Source organism: Homarus americanus, unplaced genomic scaffold, assembly GCF_018991925.1.
Source record: "Homarus americanus isolate GMGI-L3 unplaced genomic scaffold, GMGI_Hamer_2.0 scaffold22250, whole genome shotgun sequence".
Lineage (NCBI taxonomy): Eukaryota > Metazoa > Arthropoda > Malacostraca > Decapoda > Nephropidae > Homarus > Homarus americanus.
The window spans coordinates 1,668,058-1,695,957 of NW_024741189.1; the positions used below are offsets into that span (position 1 = coordinate 1,668,058).

At 41.5% G+C, this 27,900-nt stretch overlaps 1 protein-coding gene across 1 annotated transcript; it reads right to left on the reverse strand.

Moving 5' to 3' along the window:
- Positions 1-2,172: 2,172 nt before the first annotated feature.
- Positions 2,173-27,380, reverse strand: LOC121875719 (inositol oxygenase-like). The gene is given in 8 exon segments (XM_042380370.1): positions 2,173-2,497; positions 2,785-2,911; positions 8,645-8,740; positions 14,297-14,431; positions 20,321-20,457; positions 21,054-21,251; positions 21,535-21,723; positions 27,288-27,380. Coding segments are annotated over 7 exon segments (870 nt in total). The 5' UTR covers positions 27,294-27,380; the 3' UTR covers positions 2,173-2,497; positions 2,785-2,802.
- Positions 27,381-27,900: the final 520 nt, after the last annotated feature.

Consider the following 27,900-nt stretch of genomic DNA (forward strand, 5'->3'; position numbering starts at 1 on the left):
TTAAACTAAAAAGCTTTTTACCACTACGCAAAGTCGAAATTAAAAAACCGAGTAGGCGTATCAGACCTGAGGCTTGAAGATGGTAGATATGCAGATTCTTACCAGGATAAAGCTAAGTCATTGAACAGCTTCTTTTCCTCGGTGTTCACAAGAGAGGATGCAACTAACCTTCCTGCGTTTGAGGACAGACGGTTCGACACAGCACTGACCCACATTGTGTTCACAGAAGAGGTTAAAAGAAATAATTGTCAAAGCTAAAGGTTCATAAGAGTCCCGGCCCTGACATGGTGCATCCCAGAGTGCTAAGAGAGTTGTGCAACAAGCTTGCTGAGCCCCTGAAGATCCTGTTCTGTAACTGCCTGGATGAGCAAAAGGTCCCCAGTGATTTGAAAATGGCTTATGTGAGTCCTATCTTCAAGAAGGGCGATCGTCAATCCGCGAACAACTATAGACCAGTGAGCCTGACCAGCACAGTGTGTAAATTACTAGAGAGCATTATCAGAGATGCCATTATGGAACACCCAGTCGAGTGTTCATACCTGGAGCTGGCCCCACAAAGGGTCACAGCTGAAGTTTGAAGAAGCCGCAGGTCCAGAAAACGTTTTCGGAGTGAGAGTTGTGAACTCTTGGAACAATCTGCCAGAAAGTGTCATGACGGCACCGAGTGTGAGCTGTTTCAAGACCAGACTTGACCAACACTGGAGCAGGTTCAGGTACATTCAGGAGCCGGTACATACCCAGTACTTGCCAACAGTGTGTAACAGAGACGTGACCCACCACCCAAGTGGCGAACGAGCTGATGAGTGGTGAAGAGGATAAAGGTAAAAAAAAAGTACAGGTATATGCAAAGAGCAACTGACATCTAACTGGAAGGCCGAGCCCTGAAGGAAAGGTGGGGGAGAAGAGAGGGGGTTGGATGGGGGAGGGGGGAAGAAGAGGGTAGGCTAGGTGAGGTGGGTGGTCGAGGTGCTAATGGACACAAGAAGATCAAAGGGAAAGTCTGCTGTCATGGTCACTGTCACCTGACCTGACGTCACCTTACTTCAAGAGACCTCTAGGTATGTGACCGCGTGATGTCTCCACCCACACCGCGGCCTCCACCCACACCACACCCTCCACCCACACCACACCCTCCACCCCACCGCCCTCCCTTCACGCCCTCCACCCACACCACGCCCTCCACCCACACCACGCCCTCCACCCACACCACGCCCTCCACCCACACCACGCCCTCCACCCACACCACGCCCTCCACCCACACCACGCCCTCCACCCACACCACGCCCTCCACCCACACCACGCCCTCCACCCACACCACACCCTCCACCCACACAGCCCTTTTACTATGGTTAATAATTAATAAAATAATAACAAAATATATTATTAGTTTTCATGTAACAAGTAGTGATTTTTGTTGTACCATTTGTATTGGAGTAAAAGGACTAAAATATTTGAGTTCTTTTTAAAAAGTAAACACCCCAAAATGTTACTTGAGTACAGTAGTACTCAAGTAACATTTATTTACTTACTTTTACATCTCTGAGAATTACTGTTTATTAAAGTAGACTACAGTACACAAGTGTGTTTCTGTGACCTGGTGGAAGTCTACCTTCCTGCTGTTTGTCTGTTCACTGATACCGATCATCGGCAATTACCGGAGACTGGCGGGACAGTCAGTGGGAATTCGACAACTCTTGTGAGATATCTATTGCTTCTGTACATAAAAGCCTGAAAAAACCCCTCATCCCCGGAATTTTCCAGAATTTTCCGTGTAATGGAAAAATATTCTCGGAAATTCCAGAAATTGTGCATTACATCGTCTCTCGAACCCAGAAAAATAGCCCCGATCCTTGGAATTTTCTGGGTACTGGAAAAAAATGTCTTGGAATTTCCTTAAAGTGCCCCAATTTTCATCTCTCAAACCCAGAATAAAAAACCCCATCCCCATAATTTTCCGGATACCGGTAAAATTTTGTCAGAATTTTCTGGAAAATGTGCACCTCGGTAAATCGTTCCCAAAGCCAGAATTTTCCGGAAAATTCTGGCTTTGGGAACGATTTTCCCCAAAAAATTCAATTCCAGCAATCAGAGAGTTCCGGGTCTGAGGGATTCCGGCCAACGGAGATATATACAGTATGTCTAAACAGGGCAGTTGCTAATTAAAGTCAGTCGTTATATTTAGAAGTTTTTACAGAAGCTACAGTACAGTATAATGTTCTGCTACCTTAATACATTAACAAAGGCCAAACGCCACTATTAACATGTCTCAACAATTATTCACTATTGTTGTTCAAAGCAGAACACTTCTCACCTCTGTACACAGTCTGTGTTCCTAAATATCTACTGATAAACTTGACATTTTAAGAACCACAGAAGAAGTAAACCATGAGGCTAAGGTTTGGTCCCGTCCACAACACCTTCCTGCCGTCGCTCTGCACCGTCAACATGTTTTCCTCACTCCTCCTATTTCCTTCTTCTGTTCTTTTCACACATCTACCTTTAACACACAAAAGGAATAAACAGATTATTACCTTTATTGTGTGTCTGTGTGTGTGTGTGTGTGTGTGTGTGTGTCTGTTAACACACACACACACAGATCATTAGATCTATGGATATTTATTGAGTAAAATTATAATACAGTACAAGTTTCATTAATTCAGCAAGTACCTAGACGATGTAGGTATACAATGTACTGTACCTAGACATTGTAGGTACAGGTATACAAGTATAAACATTTAGACAGTACAGGTATACCCAGAAAGGCTCAAGAGAAATCCTACTTACTTGCAGTGTTGTCAAGAGCTACCACTTGAGCTTGCCTGGACAGTACTTGTCTATGAGGGACTGATAGTATGGGAGCAGCTCCTCAATATTAGGAATCTCTTCTTTTTTTGTGTACAGGTCAAACTTGCTGTAAAGAAAGAAATTTAGTGAATACACCTTTGAACTACAGTAAAACCTTGATATACTGTATATGAGGCTTATATGCCTGAAAAATATCATGTGCTGTACAGTATATTGAATAAGTATAAATCAATTTTCTCAGGTGAAAAATTGGTTAGCATCCCTGAGTCTTAAAATATTGATTTCAATCCCCAAAATCATACTTTCCTCAAACTCAATAAACATTCAGAAATCCTCAGTTATAGAAGAATGTTATTTAGCCTCACACAACTGTCTTGTACACAATTACTGGACATAAATAATAAAGATCATTGTACGTCGCCCTCACTTACTGGGTCATCCCATATTGAGACACAAATTTGACTGTGTTCTAGTAAATACAGTACAGTACAGTACACATGTATTTATTTTGTATAGAATTTATCAATAAAGTTTTTGGTACACCACTTCCTCTTGGTCACAGAAACATGTACAGTATATAGCAGGCTGGGAAGACTTGCCCTGGTGTGAAGCCATTGTTATGAATTAAGGTAAATATTAAATGGTCACTCCAAGACACCAGGATATACCTTACTGTACAGTACTTTTCCTCATAGGTAGAGCAATATCTCCATCAGCTAGAATCCCTCTTAGCGGGAACTCTCTGACAGCCATAATTAAAATTTGCTCAGAATTTTCCATAAAATTTTGAGTTTGGGAATGATTTTCTGGGAAGCGCATTTTCTGGAAAATTCTGAGAAAATTTTCCCGGTACAGTACCCAGAAAAATTACGGGAATGGGTGATTTTTCTGGGTTTGAGAGATGAAATAATGCTTTGTAATGACCACGGTCGTACATGTTAGTTAACATAAAATCAGATGATTCATATTACGCTCAATAGCTCACAAAACATGTAGCTATGCCTTCTTTATTGAGTCCACTGTCTGAGGCGTCCGTTTTCTCATCACTTCAGGACGCCTGAGTCCTCTGTTTTCCCTCAATCTTAGAGTGCACTCGAGACTCCGTATTCCTTAGTGTAACAACACAAAATTTGAAATTGCAACTATAGTCGTATCTGTTAAGGCAACTTAGATATATCTGATTACAGATGGAACATTCAAGATTCCTTGTGAGTGATGTTGAAAGCTTCAACTGTCTTTATTGTTAGTGAAACTTGTCAAGTGAGTGAGTGTCAAGTCTGCCAGTACGAGCGGCACGTCCTTATATCGTCCTTGGGGATAGCCATGAGTTTATAAGTACTTCTGAAATTAGATCATTATGTCGCCCAAACATCAGAGAATCTGATGTTTGTAGTATAGTTAGTGTCAGTTGTCTATTTAAGAAAGTCATTAATCTCCTGAACGATTCTGTCAAACTGTATAATCTCCAAAATCTAATGTATCCCCGTGAATAGTTCCTTGTTTGTAGTTTTGCTGAGCTTGTGAAAACATTGTTGTTAGTGTGTGCATTTGACATCCATTTCCCTTTTTCCTGGCAATCTCAATCTCTGATTAGATTATAAAAATAGACGTAAGAAATTCACCTGACCCATGGCATTGATTTCCATAGTTAAATGTACAGCGACGGAGTTTAATGTAATTTCTGTCATTGCGTGATTAGCCTTTCTGGCATGTGTAGCACACAGGCCTGAGTTGCCAGTTAGCCGTATATAAACTCGTGTACGAGGAGCAGCGTCACATCTCTGACGCTGTTCCATCATATTTCAGGTACCCTATGTGTATGTTCCCACGCCCACCATATTCAGTCAGTTTAACTCGGTGAATTTTGTAAATATCAGAACATGTTGTAACAGCGAAATTATCATCTACTCAGAGAAAGAATTAATGTAACGTAAATATCGTCTGTCGTTGCCAGACGAAAGATTGTTTGTGATTGAGTAATTTTTGTGACATCTCTGACACTGTTCCATCATATCTCAGGCACAGTGTGTGTGTTAGCTGAATACCCGACAGTCACCAGGGGACCGGTAGTTGCATACCAGCTGGCTGTCTTGCAGGATGTCGTTAATTCAGCACGACTAAATTGTGCGAGTCCTCACCCTGGGAACTAGGCCCAAACTCCCTCGCAGTGTGTCGGACTGTAACCGACTCAAACATCGCTTTTCGTTTGTTGTGGTGACATCAGTATGACACCCTGGGGCACTCCTTACAGTTATATGGGCCAAAGTATTATTGTTGTATATGATTGGGGATAATTAGAAGAAATATAGTTATCCCAGGTTGAGTAGTGAACCCATAAATATTGGTAGTACCAGTGTTATGTGGGTTGAGTACATCATTATAGTTATCCCAGGTTGAGTAGTGAACCCATAAATGTTGGTAGTACCAGTGTTATGTGGGTTGAGTACATCATTATAGTTATCCCAGGTTGAGTAGTGAACCCATAAATATTGGTAGTACCAGTGTTATGTGGGTTGAGTACATCATTATAGTTATCCCAGGTTGAGTAATGAATCCATAAATATTGGTAGTACCAGTGTTATGTGGGTTGAGTACATCATTATAGTTATCCCAGGTTGAGTAATGAACCCATAAATATTGGTAGTACCAGTGTTATGTGGGTTGAGTACATCATTATAGTTATCCCAGGTTGAGTAATGAACCCATAAATATTGGTAGTACCAGTGTTATGTGGGTTGAGTACATCATTCATATGTACGACCAACTGAGGGAAAAGTGCCATGTTGTTCATTCCGAAATAACATGATGTTATAAATAATATGTTAATTTGGGTTATTGTCAAGTGTGTCATAGAACCATCTGTATTGGCAATTAAATAATATAATGATTGTTTAATGTTGTAACCAAGAATTTAAGATTTATTTTGCTACTTGTAAAAGTAAGACCTATCTGAGCGTGTAAAATAACCATCTTATTTGTCAAAGAAATAATATAACAGTCGTTTAATGATGTAATAAGCAATTGAAGATCTATTTTATGAATTGTAAAGTAAGACCTTAGGGTCAAGTTTTAGCTGAGTGTGTTAAATTGACATCTTCGCCACTCTTAATCTAATAAATATTGAATTAGTAAACTACGAGTATCACCGCTCTATTCCTTCTAGCCGTTGGTTCTCAGAAAATAACTATTGTAACTCAGGTGCCTAGAAGCTCGCAAGCACGCTACCTAACAGTTCAATGAGATATGTTATATTCTAAAAAAGTCTGGGTGGTGGCAGGCTAAAGTGGTACGTATAATAAGTGTTGTGTAAGAAGGACATGGTTTTTCCAGACTAATCCATGGTATAGAATATAACTAAAGCAGGATAATAAATTGAGAGAAAGAAAAGATATAAAATCTGGAAAATACAATAATATAAATGAAAGAAGATTAATAGAAAATATAGATATGAAGCAAGTATATAAGTATTGAAGAATAAATGAAGTAAAAACGAGCCCCCTTACAGCATCATTCTGGAAAATTCCAGGAATAGGGGATTCTTTCTGAGTTTGAGAGAGTCGTCTCGTTAGCCGGAAATCTCTCATTCCCGGAAGTGCTGTGCACCAATTGTTCCGGCTAACGGATATATCACTGTATTACATAGTATGTTTGAAGGGCGTAATTTCTTTTCATTATTTATGCACGGTGACACAACTCGCAACTCTAAATTTTGGCGTGCAAGAACAACATTCTCTAGTGAGTATGTACACAGAATTTGTGAACATCAAGGGTCTAGTTAAAGTGTAACAGCAATTTGTATTATATAAATATATACCCAATGTATATTACCCATGTATTCACCAAGTCATTCATCCATGAGTATGAATCAATTGGCGAGTTGAAATTTCCTCCATGGAGCGAGCGAGGTCAGCGCCTCTCAACAACAACAACCTGACCCGTATCCTGTAAGGCGCCGGCCTGACAGGATGTGCGTGAGAGAGAGACTATCATATCACCTGTTACCCAGTGAACAACTCACTTAAGTGTTCTCCCATATAAGTGCACTAAGAAACTTCCCTTAGTGTAGAAGAGAAGGTACAATATACTCTCAACTGAACTCAGTACCTGTGAAACTATATTTTTCTACAATAAAATAAAACCAATAAAGTGTTTACTTCAGCCCTGCCACTTATCAAACCAAGAACTAATATACTGTTTATACAAATATATATGCTGATAACCACAAGGAAGGAAGAAAACACGAAGTTCCCAAGCGCTTTCGTGTAATTCACATCTTCAAGTGTGAGTACAGACTGTACTCACCCCTTGTTACGACCGTGTCGTATTTTTCTATTGTTTTTATATAACATGCTTCCATGTTCCATATTATTCCTGTAATGATGTGTTGTATTTACTATTATATAATCTAGTCACCTTAACCCTGTGCTGTTAAGGTTTTAACTGTTATTATTTGTTCAAACCCATTTTGTATTGTAACCAGTATTCTTTGTTCTCTAACGACCATCTGCATCGTTAAACGACCCACCGGCGGGAGCCAACCTTATATATAGGACCCACCAACTGATGGAGATAGTTCAGTCCTCCTGTCATACAGTTCACATCCTTTGAGTGACACTCGTCACCTGTTACTTATACTTAATTTATTTGTGTTGTTCCTGTCGCCACCAATGTGGTATATCTATGTGAGTACCTATTTATGTCTCTATTTATGTCCATCAGTATTTGCTTAGTTGTATTCAAGTAATTCAGTGTTGTTTCACGTTAGTTAATTTCAGTGTTAGTTTTTATATGTTTATGCAGTGTTAACGTAATCCAATGGTTTATTTTTATTCTTTTGATGTTTCGATGTTTAGTATTATTTGTCTAAAAAGTTTCGATGGTGAATCAATTTGTTGACAGCCTACGAGGCTCTTTATTGTGTTAATATTTAATCAATTAAATTCTTAATGGTTTACTTTATTTATTTGTATTCTCTTTTAATTTACTTCACTTTTTTGTTTGGTTACGCCTAGAACCTGGATATTTAAGTAAATTAAGAGACGGCGTAACACCCTGAAGATGTGAATTACACGAAAGCGCTTGGGAACTTCGTGTTTTCTTCCTTCCTTGTGGTTATCAGCATATACCTGGATCATGCGCAACTACAGTGATTTACTTGCACAAATATATATATATATTGTGTGACCAACACAACAGTCCTCCATGATTAGGAGGTGGCTAGGGTTGAGCATAGTTGCATTGTCTATTAAGGCTCTTCAGTTCCTTTTATATCGTGGGCCAGTTTGGGGATCTGTAGATACACTCGACAATAAGTAAGTCTCCTCCCTTTAATTTAATTTTACACCACTTTGATTCTTCAAAACCATCCTCTCCCTGTACCCTCACCTGGCTTGCTCTAAGGTCTTGCCTAGCATAGATAATCACACCCCTCTTGCAAGTTACTTGAGAAAGGTTCGTAAATGAGTCATATCCAGCAATACTGAACTTACATTCCTCTGGGTCGATTCTTCTGTTCTTGTACAACAGTTCTACAACTCCTACAATATCTGGTTGGTGTACCTTCAGTAGTGTTTCAAACTCCTCTCTCTTATCAAGGAACGTGTCAGTATTAGTGTACAAGACTTTCAAGCCAGAATTTGTTTGCGGTAATGAATCACTGGTTGGAAAAATTCTGATAAGAAACCATTGGTGTTAACAAATGGACAGACGAACATTTGATACAGTATTGGTAATATAAGACCTACACTTACACCATAGTAACAAACATAAGAAAATTAAGTCTTCCAAATCTGAATTAATTGCTTTACAAAAGGAAACACACATGCCTAGACTGACTCACTTGAACTCTGTGATCCAAGGTAGCATCTCCAGGTCACGATTGTCACACAGGTGCATGTAGTCACCCCCAGTATGCCAGGGGTAGAAGGAGTGGAACCTGCAACAGTCTGCATCATTAGTGGAAGAATGTTGCATGAAGTACAGTACAGTATTGTGTGTTAACTGTATCAATTTATTAGAATATATTGGCCTTGCATCATGGGGTATAACTCATGGGTAGAATACTGTATATGAAACCTAAATTATGGTATTTAATTTATGGATAGAATATATTATAGAACCTGGCTTTTGGGGTCAATATTATATACCTAGCAGATGAGGAAATATACTGTGTAGTGGCAGCATAAAATATTATCACAACATCAAAAGAAAGTTGACAAATATGAAGGAACTGGTGGGATGACATAGACTATTTTTTTTATTTCTATATTTCGAGTATTTTATTAAACTAACATATTAAGAGCTTCACTAACACCTATGATTAATAACGTTACTTCACCATACCTTAACAGAACCTCAAAACATCATAACTTAAAAATATTGATTGAAATTATGGGACTTTTATTTATATTATTAAAGTTTAATAATATTAACCCTAAGCTGTCTCATTCAATGTCTCTCATCCATGTGTCTCACCCACTGGTTCTCACTATGTCTCATCCTGTCCCTCATCCAATATCTCACCATCTCTCATCCAATATCTCACCCTCTCTCATCCAATATCTCTCACCCTCTCATCCAATATCTCACCCTCTCTCATCCAATGTCTCTCACCCTCTCTCATCCAATATCTCTCACCCGCTCATCCAATATCTCACCCTCTCTCATCCAATGTCTCTCACCCTCTCTCATCCAATATCTCTCACCCTCTCATCCAATATCTCACCCTCTCTCATCCAATGTCTCTCACCCTCTCTCATCCAATATCTCACCCTCTCTCATCCAATGTCTCTCACCCTCTCATCCAATATCCCTCACTTTCATCCAATATCTCTCACCCTCTCATCCAATATCTCACCCTCTCTCATCCAATATCTCTCACCCTCTCATCCAATATCCCTCACTTTCATCCAATATCTCTCACCCTCTCATCCAATAACTCTCCCTCTCTCATCCAATGTCTCTCACCCTCTCTCATCCAATATCTCTCACCCTCTCATCCAATATCTCACCCTCTCTCATCCAATGTCTCTCACCCTCTCATCCAATATCCCTCACTTTCATCCAATATCTCTCACCCTCTCATCCAATATCCCTCACTTTCATAAGAACATAAGAATGGAGGAAACTGCAGCGGGCCTATTGGCCCATACTGGGCAGTCCCGTTTACACCCAACCCCTATTGCTCATATGAGCATCCAACCTATGTTTGAAGCTATTCAGCGTATTCGAGTTAATGATGATATTTGGTAACTTGTTCCATTCATCCACTACTCTGTTTCCAAACCAGTGTTTACCTATTTCACGCCTAAATCTAAATTTGTCTAATTTAAAACCATTGTTACGAGTTCGCTCCTGGTTGGATAATTTGAGTACCTTTGTAATGTCCCCTTTGTTTAGCCCTGTCTTCCACTTATACACCTCTATCAGGTCGCCCCTCGCTCTACGTCTCTCGAGGGAGTGCAAATTAAGATGCTTTAACCTGTCTCTATACTCAAGGTTCCTAATGCCCGGGATTAGTCTTGTCATTCTCCTCTGAATTCTTTCCAAGGATTCTATATCCATTCTGTAATACGGTGACCAGAACTGAACTGCGTAATCCAGGTGTGGTCTCACAAAGCAAGATACAGTTTTAGGATGACCTCGCTAGTCTTGTAACTAACACTCCTTTGTATGAACCCAAGTACTTTATTAGCCTTGTTACGAGCAAAAACACATTGTTTACTTGGCTTAAGGTTCCTACTTATCATTACTCCTAAATCTCTCTCGCAGTCGGATTTCTCTATGGCATCGTTGTTCATCTGGTATCTGGTTTCCCTGTTTACATCTCCTATACTGAGTACTTTACATTTGTCGACATTGAATTTCATCTGCCATTTTTCAGACCATTGGAAAAATTTTTTTAGATCTTCCTGTAGTTTTGCCGAGTCCTCGTCAGATTTGATAACACGTCCTATTTTAGTGTCATCAGCAAATTTACTTATGTTGCTGTCTATGCCGATATCTATGTCGTTTATGTATATAATGAATAATAATGGTCCAAGTACTGAGCCTTGGGGAACTCCACTTGTGACGTTGCTCCAATGGGACTTAGTGCCGTTAATGCTCACTCGCTGTTTCCTGTCCTGTAACCACGCCCTAATCCATTTAAGGATGTTACCTTTGATGCCATGAGCTTTTACCTTTCTAATTAGTCTTTCGTGGGGGACTCTGTCGAAGGCTTTGCTAAAGTCGAGATATACCACATCATAATTGTGCCCCTTGTCCACCGATTCGAAAACTGATGAAAAGAATGTTAATAGATTAGTTAGACATGAACGTCCGCTTCTGAAGCGATGCTGGGAATCATTGATCAATCTGTGCTTCTCCAGGTGATTTTGAATAGAGTTTGAAATGATTACTTCCAGTAATTTGCCTACTATTGATGTTAGACTGATTGAAGGTAGTTAGAGGATAGTGATCTATCCCCCTTCTTGAAAATCGTTATTACATTCGCTATCCTCCAGGATTCTGGTACTACACCTGTTTTTAGGACATGTTAAACAACTTTGCTAAGGGGCATACTAAGCTCTTCCTTACATTCCTTTAATACTCTGGCAAATATCTCCTTCAGGTTAAGGTGACTTATTAGGCTTTGGTTTGTCTATTTGCTTACTAACATCGTTACTAGTCACTACTATCTCCCTTAATTTGTTTCTTCACTATCTCTGAATAAGTCGGTGCCTCGAGTATCATGTTTAAATTTTTCGGTGGTGGCTTTGGGCTGAAAATATTTATTCAAATTATTGCTCATTTTCTCCGTCGTTATCAGTAGGCTACTTGGTCTGACCCGTGTGGTCCAATCTTTCTCGTGTTTTAGTTTGATACATTTGGTAGAATCCTTTGGGGTTTTGTCTTCGCCTCCTTGCTATCCTTACCTCATAATTCCTCTTTGCTTTCATATCTCGGTTTTAACTCTGCACAGCAGCTACCTATAATAGTCCGGTGAATTTCGCCACGATTTATCCTTCAACCTATAGCCTTCCTTTGTGTGATGTTTTTAAATAATTATTTATCCATTTAGGGTCATTGTTGTCTGATCTGAGTTTTTTGTATGGTATGTTCTGCCTTTGTGCATTAAGTAACTCACTATTTAAATTGTCATGGAAATTTCGGCAATCTCAGATCTCTCGTTATCAGAGTCGGTGTCATCTGTCAGGTTCACGGCCAGGCGCGACACCCCCTCTCTCAGCTGCCTCTTTAAACTGACAAAGTTTGCCCTTCTGAAATCTGGTACTTTAGTGGAATTTTCCTTCGTCTGCCCTGAAAATCTAACTGGAATCGAATTTCTTTGTGATAAGCTGTTTTTGCCCAAGTTAGTTTCCCTACCTCTGACATTGCTAATGAGGTTTTTCTTCTCTGTTCGTCAGAACTAAATCAGTATTAGCCCATATTTATTGCCCGTGTGGGTTCGTTTATATTATGTTGACTTAGGAAACAGTCTGGATCGTCTCCGAAAATCCTCTGATTCTGAGTTACCCGTAAGGACAGTCCAATCTATTTGGCCAAGGTTAAAGTCGCCTACTATACAGACTTTTGTTGTGTATGGAAGCCCTCATTTCATCCCAGATAAGTCGCTCATTGGCCTTTATCAAGATTGAAATTCGATATATTACCCTGTGATTAATTTTTTTCGACCGTGGCTTAATTCTATCAAATTGTTTCTGTATTCCTCTCAGTTTTTATTTCCTTATTTATTTCACACTTCAATTTATCTAACATAGGTGCTACTCCGCCTCTTTCCTGGTCTGCCTATCGGTATGAACAGTTTGTAACCGCAATTTGGTATTCGACTGGTAATTCCGTGTGTCTAGGTTGATCCATGTTTCAGTGAATGCAATTATATCGATTTCTTCGGTACATACCAAGGCCTTAATATCATCCATTTTTGTTTCTCATACTTCTGCTGTTCGGCGTAGTATACATTTAAGTCGGTCGTGTTCTGGAGTCCTTCCCTTACGGCGTTTAGTTTTTTAAACTCCTGTCTAATTTAGTTTTGTCATCATTCCTATACTTACTATTTCCCTGTAATCTTTAGCCTTGTTTACCATCACGCAGTCTCCTCACCCCCACGTGCCCATATGTTTCTCTTAGCAGTTTAAAAGACTTCGATATCTTTTGAACTGCCCCTCTAAAACCCCCAGCCAGGGTGCTACTCCATCCTAGACAGGTACACCCCATCCCTAGCATAAAGGTCCCTTCTGCCATAGAGATTGTCCCAGTTGTCAATAAGATAGGACTGATATTGACTTGCAATATCTGTCAAGGCGATGCGTTAACACCAACTGCCGCCGACAACCATTCACTGCCAACTCTCCTTCTAGGCAGGACGCATCCACCCTCTCATCAATATCACCCTCTCTCATCCATTGTCTCTCACCCTCTCTCATCCAATATCTCACCCTCTCTCATCCAATCTCTCACCCTCTCATCCAATATCTCACCCTCTCTCATCCAATATCTCTACCCTCTCATCCAATATCTCACCCTCTCTCATCCAATGTCTCTCACCCTCTCCACCCAATATCTCTCACCCTCTCATCCAATATCTCACCCTCTCATCCAATATCTCACCCTCTCATCCAATGTCTCTCACCCTCTCATCCAATATCTCACCCTCTCATCCAATGTCTCTCACCCTCATCCAATATCCTCACTTTCATCCAATATCTCTCACCCTCTCATCCAATATCCTCACTTTCATCCAATATCTCTCACCCTCTCATCAATATCCCCACTTTCATCACCATCTCTCCCTCTCATCCAATATCTCACCCTCTCTCATCCAATGTCTCTCACCCTCTCTCATCCAATATCTCACCCTCATCCAATATCTCTCACCCTCATCCAATATCTCACCCTCTCTCATCCATCTCTCACCCTCTCATCCAATATCTCACCCTCTCTCATCCAATATCTCACCCCTCTCATCCAATGTCTCTCACCCTCTCATCCAATATCTCACCCTCTCTCATCCAATATCTCTCACCCTCTCATCCAATATCTCACCCTCTCTCATCCAATATCTCACCCTCTCTCATCCAATGTCTCTCTCACTCTCATCCAATATCTCACCCTCTCTCATCCAATATCTCTCACCCTCTCATCCAATATCTCACCCCTCTCATCCAATATCTCACCCTCTCATCCAATATTCCCCCTCTCTCATCCAATGTCTCTCACCCTCTCATCCAATATCTCACCCCTCTCATCCAATATTCTCATCCAATATCTCACCTCTCATCCAATATCTCACCCCTCTCTCATCCAATGTCTCTCACCCTCTCATCCAATATCTCACCCTCCCTCATCCAATATCTCACCCTCTGTCATCCAATGTCTCTCACCCTCTCATCCAATATCTCTCACCCTCTCATCCAATATTCCTCACTTTCATCCAATATCTCTCACTGTGTCTCACTCTCCCATGACAAAAACACGTACACACACACACCTGATCATAAAGAGACCTTCCCTAGGCAATGTACACTTATTGTGCTTCAATACTTGGTACATGTACTCATCATGGCCCCACGAGATGTACACATTCTTCAGGCCACAGTTGGGTTCGTACATGCCATATTTAGTACTGTGGAGATGAAGTACATGTACATTATATTATTTGTACATTATATTACTTGTACAATATATTACATGTGCAATATACATGTACATTATATTATTTGTACAATATATTACTTGTACAATATATAAAATGTGCAATATATTACATGTACACTACAGATATTATTTGTACATTATATTACTTGTACAATATATAACATGTGCAATATATTACATGTACATTACAGGATATATTATTTGTACATTATATTACTTGTACAATATATAACATGTGCAATATATTACATGTACATTACAGGATATATTATTTGTACATTATATTACTTGTACAATATATAACAGAAATATATTACATGTACATTACAGGATATATTATTTGTACATTATATTACTAAATATATATTATATATTACATGTACATTACAGGATATATTATTTGTACATTATATTACTTGTACAATATATAACATGTGCAATATATTACATGTACATTATATAATTTGTACAATATATTATTTGTACAATGTATAGTTAATAAAAAGTCCAAGAAAAGTGTTTGTACAGACAGTGAAAAATAGTGATGATGAAAGACAGTAATGATGATTTCTTTTTTCTGTGTTTTCTAAAAGACTGTGAGTGTGCATATGATCCACCATTCATAGGGAGATACAGTGTACATAGTGACAGCACATAGAGATACCAACAACTCGTTGAAGAGAACTGAAAAACACAGAAAACAAGTCAAACTGTCTTGGACGGCAACACTGGATGGACGAGGGTGCCAGTGAGGATAAGACTGGCAGGGCAACTAAGTGATTCCTTTAAATAATATTAGTCTGCCACAAGGGCATGATCACTCACACATCTCAATTCACTTAGACTACAACTAGTAGATGTGATTATAAAGGAAGTCATCCCAGGCAGGAAGAAACTAAGTGTGGGAGCCCGGTGAGTGACACTAGTCATAGTAGCCGAGGTAAGCAGACAGCAGATAGGGGCTTTTAAAGGGACCTATCTTATCTTGGCGCACTACGGTCTCTTTTCGGAGCGTCACAGCCTCCCCAAGAGTTTTCTCCCCAGTTTTGTTAGCTTCTATCAGTGAATACAATACAAAATGATTGTATTATCTTATTTATTAAACATTAATATAGTTTATTTATCTTTTTGGACGTATAATATATATTTTCTATAAAAATTCCATTGAATTTATGTATATGTAATGTATTTTATGGGGCAAAGGGAGGCTGGGGAACGTAACTCCCGTATTTTATTTATTTCTTACGGGGAAAATTGATTCCATTAAAGTTGTGTTTTACAAGAACGTAACCACAACGTTAAGCGAAGGTGGATGTAACAACATAAAAATGGAGGAAACTGCAGCGGGCCTATTGGCCCATACTGGGCAGTCCCGTTTACACCCAACCACTGCAGTCCTGTTTACACCCAACCCTCTATTGCTCATATACATCCAACCTATGTTTGAAGCTATCCAGCGACTGAAAGAAGATGATATATACTTGTTCCATTCATCCACTACTCTGTTTCCCAAACCGGTATACTCTATTTTGGTGCCTAAATTCCAAATTCTAGTATAATCCAAACCATTGTTACGAAGTTCGCCTCCTGGCTGGATAGGTCATACTTTTTGTACGTCCCTTTGTTTACCCCCCTGACTTCCATTTATAACACCTCTATCAGGCTCGCTTCACGCTCTCTGAGGGAGGTAAATTAAGATGCTTTTAACCCGTCTCTGTACCTAAGGTTCCTGCCGCCCGGATTTAGTCTTGTCATTCTCTGAATTCTTTCCATGATTCTATATCCATTCTGTAATAATGGGTGACCAGAACTGAACTGGCGAATCCAGGTGTGGTCCTCACAAGCTTAAGATACAGTTTTAGGATGACCTCGCTAGTCTTGGTAACTAACACCTTTGTATGAACCCAAGCACTTTGTGATAGTTTGCTTACGTTAAAATAATATTACTAATATTTGGCTTAAGGTTCGACTTTCCTATCATTACTCTAAATCTCTTTTCTGTAGGATTTCTCAATGGCATCGTTGTTCATCTGCAACTGGCTCTGTTTACATCTCCTATACTGGCATTTTACATCGTCCACGTGCTAGCACTCTTCATCTGCCATTTTTCAGACCATTCAAAAAAAAATTTATTGATCTTCCTGTAGTTTTGCGGAGTCTCAGATTTAATACGTTCTTATTTAGTGTCATCAGCAAATTTACTTTTGTTAAGTGCCCAAGTCGACATTCATGTCGATATCTATGTCGTTTATATGTATACTAAACAATAATGGTCCAAGCATTGAGCTCTCGCTTAACCCACCAGTAGTTGCTCCAATGTGATTGAGTGACGCATAATGCTCACCGCTTGTTTCCTGTCCTGTAACCACGCCCTATCGCCTTAATCCATTTATGATGTCACCTTGATGCCACAGAGCTTCACCTTTCTAATTAGTCTTTCGTGGGGACTCTGTCAAGGTTTGCTAAAGTCGAGATATACCACATCATAATTGTTTCGCCCAGCGATTCAAACTGATGCAGTGTCATTGGGCATAGATTAGTTAGATATGAACGTCTTCATTGTGAAGCCATGTTAACTATTGATCAATCGTTGCTTTCTCCAGGCAGATTTTCAATAGAGTCAAGTTCTACTGCCTTTTAATTTGCTCACTATTGATGTTAGACTTACGTAGTTAGAGGATAGTGATTCATCCCTTCTTGAAAATCGGTATTACATTCGCTATCCCTCCAGGATTCTGGCAATACACCTGTTTTGTATGACATGTTAAACAACTTTGCTATGTATGGGCATACTGCTTCTCTCACATTCCTCCTTTAATACTCTGGCAATATCCATCGGGACCAGGTGACTTATTAGGCTTTAGTTTGTCTATCATAACTAACATTGTTACTTATGGTCACTACTATCTCACTTAATTTGTTTCTTCTTTCACCATCTCTGATAGAGTCGGTGCCTGGCATCATAAGGTTTAATTTCGTGGTGAAAACTCGTTGAAAAATATTTATCTGTATTTACGTTTTATTTCTCCATCGCTATCACTTAGCTCGCCGGTATCTGACTGTATTGGTCCAATCTTTTTAGTTTGATACATTTGTGAACCTTTGGGTTTGTTCGCCTCCTCGGTTATCCCATCACCCCATTATTCCTCTGGCTTTCCTTGTCTCGGTTTTAACCCTACTCATTAACACCTTATAAATAATCCCGAGGTAATTCTCAAGTACCATTTATCCTTCTACCTATAGCCTCTCCTTTGGCCAATGATGTTCTTTAAATAATTATTAATCCACTTAGGGGTTATTGTGGTCTGATCTGAGTTTTTTGCATGGGTATGTTTTGCCTTTGTAGTATTGTTATAACCTATAATTTAAATTTGTCGGAACCTGCAATCTCAGATCTCACATCAGGTCAATTCAACCACCAGGTCTCCTGGTACGGTGAGGTCGCCTGCACATTGTGTGAGGTCACCTCATGAGAGGTCATGTAGCTCACTCCCTGCCCAGCCGACACTCCCTCAGCTGCCTCTTTAAACTGTCAAAGTTTGCCCTTCTGAAATTTGGGACTTTAGTGGAATTTTCCTTTCGCTTGTCCCTGAAAATCTAACTGGAATCTAATTTCTTTGTGATCGCTACAAGTTCGCTCCCTACCTCGACATTACTAATGAGGTTTTTCTCCGACAGAACGAGTATATATCTTCAGGTGGGTTCAAGTTATATGTTGACTTAGGAAACAGTCCTGCAAATTTTCGAGAAAACTTGATTCTGAGTAGTCTGAAAGGTCAGTCCATCTATTTCGCCAGTTAAAGTCGCCTACTATACAGACTTTGTTGTGTATGGAAGTCCCAAGATTACATCCCAGATAAGTCACTCATTGACTCTATCAAGATTGGGAGGTCATATATTCTCTGATTAATTTTTCCCTCACCGACGATTAATTTGTATCCAAATTGTTTCTGTATTCCACTCAGTTTTGTTTTATTTATTTCACACTTCAGATTATCCCGACATAGATTGCTACTCCACCTCCTTCTGGTCTTCCTAGTTCATCATCAATACTTGTAACCTAAATTGGTATTCACAGGTAACTCAAGGTGAGTGTAGGTTGATCCATGTTTCAGTGAATGCTATTATATCGATTTTTTTGGTACATACCAAGGCCCTAATATCATCCATTTTGTTTCTCATACTTCTACTGTTTGCGTAGTAGACATTAAAGTTAGTCGTGTTCTGAGTCCTCTTATCATGCGGTGGGCTTAAGGCTGAGTAAATCTGTACAGAGTCTGTACATACCCCCACCCTCCTCCCCAACAGCGACAACCATGAGGTATAAGGAATCAGGGGCTGAAGCGTCACCAGGAAGTCTGTTGACATGTTATTACTGCAGGGCAGCAGGTCTGAGCAATTCTATTTTTGAATCATCAACACAAGATCCAATAAATGCCTATTAATTATTTATTTTTTGTCCTATTTACTGTTCCTCTGTTATTGAATGTACGTATTTATTAATCAATTTACAGGCTAGACATTAAAACATACATACTGTACATGACCCTGATAAAATGTACGAGAAAATTACATCTAAACGCTTTCATTTTTTGCTGAAGAATCGACGAATTTTGAGAACCACACTGAAAATAAATAACGTGGCAAAAGGGTTAAATAAACAACATAAATCACACACACTTAAATAACTAAATAAATAAATAATGGTTGCCTCTCTAGTAACGCAGATGGCCGGGTCAGAGGGCCACCTAGGCGAGAATTTGTTTAAAGTGTAGAAGCTGTCATCAACACAACAACCACACACTAAGTTAACGAGCTGCATGACTCAGTGTCAAGGAATAGTCCCGGACAACTCGCCAACTACACTGGCTAACCATTACCCCGGAACACGATCCGCAAATCGATTAACATCCAGGTCCCCAATTACTGCTGGGTAGACAGAGGCAAATGGCGTAAAGAAAGTTGCCCATAGTTTCATCCTGCCCGCAATCGAACCCGCGCATAGAGACGTGACCGACGCCCGATGCAAGCAGGAAACGTAACTTTCGGTGAAGAATATAAAGGAAAAGAGACGTGACCGATCGCCTGCTAACAAGCCGATCAGTGGCGAAGAGGATAAAAGTAAAAGTGAGGCGAACATGCTGACCATTACACCACACTTAAATAACTTACAACGAAAATCACACACACTTAAATAATTAACGACAACGACAACATAAATCACCCACACTTAAATAACATCATAAATCACAGACTTAAATACACACCACCATAAATCACACACACTTAAATAAACAACATCATAAATAACACATTTAAATAACATCATAAATCACACACACTTAAATAACATCATAAATCACACGCACTTAAATAACATCATAAATCACACACACACTTAAATAACATCATAAATCACACACACTTAAATAACATCATAAATCACACACACTTAAATAACATCATAAATCACACACACTTAAGTAACATCATAAATCACACACACTTAAATAACATCATAAATCACACACACTTAAGTAACATCATAAATCACACACACTTAAATAACATCATAAATCACACACACTTAAGTAACATCATAAATCACACACACTTAAATAACATCATAAATCACACACACTTAAGTAACATCATAAATCACACACACTTAAATAACATCATAAATCACACACACTTAAGTAACATCATAAATCACACACACTTAAATAACAACATAAATCACCCACACTTAAATAACATCATAAACCACACACACTTAAATAACATCATAAATCACACGAACTTAAATAACATCATAAATCACACACACTTAAATAACATCATAAATCACACGAACTTAAACTTGGGGTTGTGATGGTCAGGATTGTCGTGGAAGGTAGTGTGACGGTAGACTATCGACTCCCCAAACTCACAACCTCATGGGAATGTGTCGTTTACTGTTGACCACTGTGGCTCTCCGTAGAACACCATCACCTGTTCAGAGGTCACACGGGCTCTGGGGTCACTACGGGGTTACAGAGGGTCAAATTGGCCACACAGGGTTAGCAGAAGGGGTCAAGTGAGTCACAAGAGTTAAATTAGATTACAGGCATCAAATTGGTTCACATGTGAGGTCACAGGGGTCAAATACATGCACAGAGGGCAAATTATGGCATGGGTTATAGAGGGGTCAAATTGGCTACACAGGGTTACAGAGGGGGTCAAGTGAGTCACAAAGAGTTAAATATTACAGGCATCAAATTGGTTCATACGAGGTCACAGGGGTCAAATAACACATGGGTTACAGAGGGGGTCAAATTGGGCCACACGGGGTTACAGGGGGTCAGAGTGGAATTCAGTCTGAGACTGGGTAACTTTAAATTCTCTCTCTCTTCTTTCCTCGAACCTTTCTAACTCTCTCTCTCTTTCCCCCTGTCTCTCTCCCTCTTCCACCCTTTCCGCTCTTATTCACCCTTCTCTGCTCTCTCATTCTCTCTTCCTCCTTCCCTCTCTCATTCTCCTCCCTCCTCCCTTTCTTTCTGCCTCTTCTCCTCTCCTCCCTTCCCCTCCCCTCTTCCTCTCCCTCTCACCTTGCCTAAGTCATGGATAAGACCAGTTAGATGGAACCAATTCTTCGGGTGAGCCTGACGGATGCGTTCAGCGGTCTGGAAGGCGTGAACAATATTGGGGATATCCACATCTGGATCACTCTTATCAATCAAGTTGTTCAGTTTCTCCAGGCCCAACACTGTAGCCTCGAACTTGTCAAACTTACCCCAGTAGTTGTGCTGGTGGAGAGAAAACACTTTAATTGTCTGTCTGTATGTCTAAGTTTGCCTGTCTGTGGGCATATAATTTTTTGTTACTAGCATTTCTTACAGAAGCATTTTTCACGGTTAAATATTGATAAACTGAGATATAAAAATGTCCTTTATGTTTGGCTATATAATGTCTGTGTTTATACTATGTTTGGCTATAATCTTTCTGTGTTTGGCTATAATCTTCATTCTTTCCCATTTCCTCTTCTTCTTCCTACTCCTCCTCCCCATCTTCCTCCTCTTACAGTCTCACCTTCCTCTTCACATAATCCACGCACTGTTCAGTATGCATCTTCATATACGTTTCCTTCACCATTTCGAACTTAGGGTCGTCTGAGCTCTGGAAGTGTCGGAATCCCCATCCAGATTTCTTCACCACCTCCTCCGGTCGGAACACCAGTGAGGGATCGATCAGGAGCACTTTCTTCTCCCATGACGAGTCCTGCGGGAGGAGGGTGTTGAGAGAGAGAGAGAGAGAGAGAGAGAGAGAGAGAGAGAGAGAGAGAGAGAGAGAGAGAGACCATATACACTCATCATAACAAAAGACGATCAACAACAAATACTTATCATCAAGGTAAAAGGTTAACAAGATTATTGGTAGGTCTCTCAACACTAGAGTCATAACAACAACACCATGCTGATAACACTGATAACGTTACCACTAACTAGATTAAACACTTCAACCCATCTGACCGACCTAACCTAACTTTGAAATGACCTAAACTAACATGACCTAACTTTGAACTGACCTAACCTAATCTTGACCTGACCTAACCTAACTTTACCTCGCCTAACTTAGGTTAATATATAGGACTAACCCGCCAGGGCTGCATAGCGCCGATGCAGCCGCATCATCTCACGTCCAGAAAATGCCTCAAATTTCACCATATTGTAGAAAGTTCTTTCTGTTTAATATACCGGGGAAGTTAGGTAAGGTTAGGTAGGTTTGTTTGGTAGGTTTGTTTTTAATGGTTGGTTAGGTCTGTTCTTCATAACCACAAATGAAGCGTTTATTTTAAAAATAACCGTTGTTTAACAATATTTAAACTACAGTGTTCACTATAACAATGAAAATCCGGCGTTTTTATAAATGTTTTCAATCATTTGCCGCGGGTTAGTCCTATATAATAACCCTAACTTAACATGACCTAACCAAACCAAACCAAGGCAAATCAAATGCAACCTAATCTAACCTAAATTACTGTACCCTTCCACCCATTACAAGCAACTTACTGTACCCTCCCACCCACTACAACTTACTGAAACTCTCCCACTACCAATCCTCCACCACTAAAGCAACCCACTGTACCCCCCACCCACTACAAGCAATTGCCACCTCCCACCCACTACAAGCAACTTACAATACTCTCTCTCCCACCACTACAAGCAACTTACTGTACCCTCCCACCCACTACAAGCAACTTACATCACCTCCCACCCACTACAAGCAACTTACTGTACCCTCCCACCCACTCATGCACCCACAAAACTTCCCTCACCCACCACAACTTACTGTACCTTCCCACCCACTAAGCAAATTACTGGCCCTCCACCCACTACAAGCAACTTACTGTACCTCCCACCACCATACAGCAAATTACTGTGCCCTCCCACCCACTAAACGCAACTTACTGTACCTCCCAACCAACTACAAGCAACTTACTGTACCCTCCCACCCACTACAAGCAACTTACTGTACCTTCCACCCACTACAAGCAACTTACTGTACCCTCCCACCCACTCAAGCAAATGCACCAGCCCCTCCCACCCACTACAAGCAACTTACTGTACCTCCCACCCACTACAAACAACTTACTGCACCTCCCACCCATTAAGCAACCACTGTACCCTCCCACCCATTACAGGCACTTACTGTACCCTCCCCACCACTACAAGCAACTTACACTGCACCTCCCACCCACTAAACCAACTTACTGTACCTCCCACCCACTAAAGCAACTTGTCTCTCCCACCCACAAGCAACTTACTGTACCCTCCCACCCATTACAAGCAACTTACTGTACCCTCCCACCCACTACAAGCAACTTACTGTACCCTCCCAACTACAAAGCAACTTACTGTACCCTCCCACCCATTACAAGCAACTTACTGTACCCTCCCACCCACTACAAGACAACTTACTGTACCCTCCCACCCACTACAAGCAACTTACTGTACCCTCCCACCCACTACAAGCAACCACCTCTCACCACTAAAACAACTATGTACCTCCCACCCACTACAAGCAACTTACTGCACCTCCCACCCACTACAAGCAACTTACTGTACCCTCCCACCCATTACAAGCAACTTACTGTACCCTCCCACCCACTACAAGCAACTTACTGTACCCTCCCACCCATTACAAAGCAACTTACTGTACCCTCCCACCCACTACAAGCAACTTACTGTACCCTCCCACCCACTACAAGCAACTTACTGTACCCTCCACCCACTACAAGCAACTTACTGTACCCTCCCAACCCATACAAAGCAACTTACTGTACCTCCCACCCACTACAAGCAACTTACTGCACCTCCCACCCACTACAAGCAACTTACTGTACCCTCCCACCCACTACAAGCAACTTACTGTACCCTCCCACCCACTACAGGCAACTTACTGTACCTCCCACCCACTACAAGCAACTTACTGTTCCCTCCCACCCACTACAGCAACTTACTGTACCTCCCACCCACTACAAGCAACTTACTGCCCTCCCACCCATACAAGCAACTTACTGTACCCTCCACCCACTAAACGCAACTATACCCTTCCCACTACAAGCAACTTACTGATCCTCCCACCCATTACAAGCAACTTACTGTACCTCCCACCCACTACAAGCAACTTACTAGTCCCTCCACCCACTACAAGCAACTTACTGTACTTCCCACCACCATCGCCTATTCCTCCCACCCACTACAAGCAACTTACAGTACCTCTCCACCCATTACAAGCAACTACTGTACCTTCCCACCCACTACAAGCAACTTACTGTACCTTCCCACCCATTACAAGCAACTTACTGTCCCTCCCACCCATTACAAGCAACTACTGTACCCTCCCACCCACTACAAGCAACTTACTGTACCCTCCCACCACTACAAACAACTTACCATCTTTCCCACCCACTACAAGCAACTTACTGTACCCTCCCACCCACTAAAACGCAACTTACTGTACCCTCCCACCCACTACAAGCAACTTACTGTACCCTCCCACCCACTAAAGCAACTTACTGTACCCTCCCACCCATTACAAGCAACTTACTGTACCCTCCCACCCACTACAAGAAACTTACTGTACCCTCCCACCCACTACAAGCAACTTACTGTACCTCCCACCCACTACAAGCAACTTATCACCCTCCACCCATTACAAGCAACTTCTCCCACCCACTACAAGCAACTTACTGTACCCTCCCACCCACTAAACGCAACTTACTGTACCCTCCCACCCACTACAAGCAACTATCACCTCCCACCCACAAGCAACTACTGTACCTCCACCCACTACAAGCAAACTTACTGTACCCTCCCACCCACTAAACGCAACTACTGGTATCCTTCCACCCACTCACAAGCAACTTACTGTACCCTCCCACCCATTACAGGCAACTTACTGTACCTCCCACCCACTACAAGCAACTTATCGTCCCTCCCACCCACTACAAGCAACTCTGTATTCCTCCACCCACCACAAGCAACTTACTGTACCCTCCCACCCACTACAAGCAACTTACTGTACCTCCCACCCACTAAACGCAACTTACTGTACCTCCCACCCACTACAAGCAACTTACTGTACCCTCCCACCCCATTACAACTTACTGTACCCTTCCCAATTCCACCATGCAACTTACTGTACCTCCCACCCACTACAAGCAACTTACTGCACCTCCCACCCACTACAAGCAACTATCATTCTCCCACCCACTACAAGCAACTTACTGTACCTCCCACCACTACAAGCAACTTACAATCCCTCCCACCCACCACAAGCAACTTACTGTACCTCCCACCCACCACAAGCAACTTACTGTACCCTCCCACCCACTACAAGCAACTTACTGTACCCTCCCACCCACTACAAGCAACTTACTGTACCCTCCCACCCACTACAAGCAACTTACTGTACCCTCCCACCCACTACAAGCAACTTACTGTACCCTCCCACCCACTACAAGCAACTTGGTTAACACTCGCTGTACAAACAATACATGGGGTCCGGCCGGGGTACACATTATTGAATCACGGCAAAGCAATACACCTTGGCCCGGAATTCCCCTCATACATCAGAGCAGGTCACATCGGACATCAAGACATAGTACTAACAAACCAGCATCACCATCTTAACCTGCAAATGGAACCCGGCCCAATAACCACCAGTGACCATCTCCCTATCGTAGCCACGGTCTCCACGTCGCCAATACAGATCCCGGCCAGGATGAGATACAGCTACAGCTGGTCCAACTGGGAGGAATTCCAAAAGCAGTTAAACAATCACCAAATCACCCAACTAAGCAACAAACACACTTCCCAAATAGACAACACACTAGAGATATGGTACGGAAACGTGAGCCAAGCAATGGAACACTACTTACCCAAGACCACTTACCGTACATTACCACACCCTCAATACTCGCATCAATCAAGAATCCTACAGACACAATTCAGTAATTTATTCAAATTAATCGTAGAACAAGGATGGACGCCAGAATACAGAAGACAATATCACACCATACACGAACAACTAAGAAACATGTCCAAAGAAGCATACGTGAATAACTGGGAGAAACTAATAACACACAGAGGATGCACCTGGGGCGTACCAACGGTAAGGAGGCGTATCATATGTCCCAACTGGGTGAAGAAACTGCACTATTTGAGACTGAATGTGAAAAGGACGTAGGTGTGTATGTTGACAATGAGCTGAAGTTCTCGGGCCATTGCGAGAAGAAGGTAAATCAGGCAAATAAATTATTGGGTCTTATAAGAAGGTCGTTCAGACATCTAGACGGTCCGTCCCTCATAACGATCTTCAAGAGTGAAGTGCTTCCCCATCTGGAGTACTGTCACCCTGTCTGGTCCCCGAGATATGTTAGGGACTGTCAGTTGGTTGAAAATGTTCAAAGGAGGGCCACCAGACTGGTGCCTGCACTTCGGCACCTCAACTACCCTGAGAGATTGAAAGCGCCTGAACCTGCCTAACTTATACTACAGACGGGCACGGGGCGACCTAATTAAGGTGTATAAGCATCTCAAGGGGCACTACGAGCGAGGACGGGTGTACTCCTCGATTCCTCCCTTCACTGCTTCAAGTCCAGGAGGAGCTTCCTGTGCTGTTCCCTCTGCATTACCGTGCGATCTGGGTGAATGAGTACACCCCGAGATACCTCGCTCCTTGCTAAGTTTTTGGCCTGCTTAATAACCTCCCTTTTTTTTTTTTATTGGGCGAGTGTAAGGTGAAGCGCAGAAGCGTACAGCGCCCAACAGGGAAGCATGCTAAGTTCATGCTTGCCTTTATGTCTCATGAGTTAAGGGCGTAGAAGCCTGAAGAGTCAGGGGCGTAGAAGCCTGAAGAGTCAGTGTTTTATGTCCTCAAGTTATTGGAAGCTCCAAAAACTTGTCCCTGAATACGAATTCGCAACTTTCGACTTACAACAGGTACCTACTTTACTGCTAGGTGAACAGGAACTAATGAGGGCTAGGTAGTAAGTCCAAACAACTTCCACCGTCCCGGGAATCGAACCCGTGACATCTCGCTTGCGAGGCTAGAACGGTACCGCTTCTATTTCTCCTCACTCACTAGAGTGATCTCGAGGGGGCGAGGCTTGTCCCCTGCCTTTGTTCCAGCCTCCTCACATCCTGAAGGCATCTTCAGAACGTCTGTACAAATATTAGCCACACACAAACGGTGCAAGAGACTGACAGATAAGGACTCAGGGGCAAAAGTCTGAGAGAGAGAGAGGGCAGGGGAGGTGGGGCAGGTATAGCACTCACAGCCATGGTGTCTGCGCAGGGACTGAATAAACGAGGTTTGTCAGTCACTCTGCCTCTATATACTGTATTAGAGGAGCTGCTTGTCTTATCAGCACCACCTGGGCACTGATAAACCTGCAATCACCAACCAAAGGGGAGTCTGTGTACCTTCCTTAAAATCTCGATGAGATATGAGATGTAGGTGAAAGAGAGAGAGAGAGAGAGAGAGAGAGAGAGAGAGAGAGATCGCCTGACACAGCTTATAATTATACATTCATACTGTAGTTACAGAGGCTGGTTGCACGCGAGGTCAAAGTCGAAACTAAAAACGCGAGTAGGAGTATCAGATCTGAGGCTTGGGCGAAGTTAAAAGGGGAGGCTGGACGAGTAAAGCCAGTGTCTGACGAAAACTCAAGCAAGTGGAAAGTTGTGAGTAGTGGGAAGACGAAGCTGGTGGTGAAGAAGTACACCAAGGATACGACAACAACGACAACAACAGCTAAGTGTACCAACCCGTTCAGTCCCTTGATAGACGAATTGGACGTTAGTACAGTCAGGGACAGGGATGACAAGGAAGGTATAAAAACTTTAATTGTTGGTGACTCACAGGTAAGGTACATGGACAGGGCCTTTT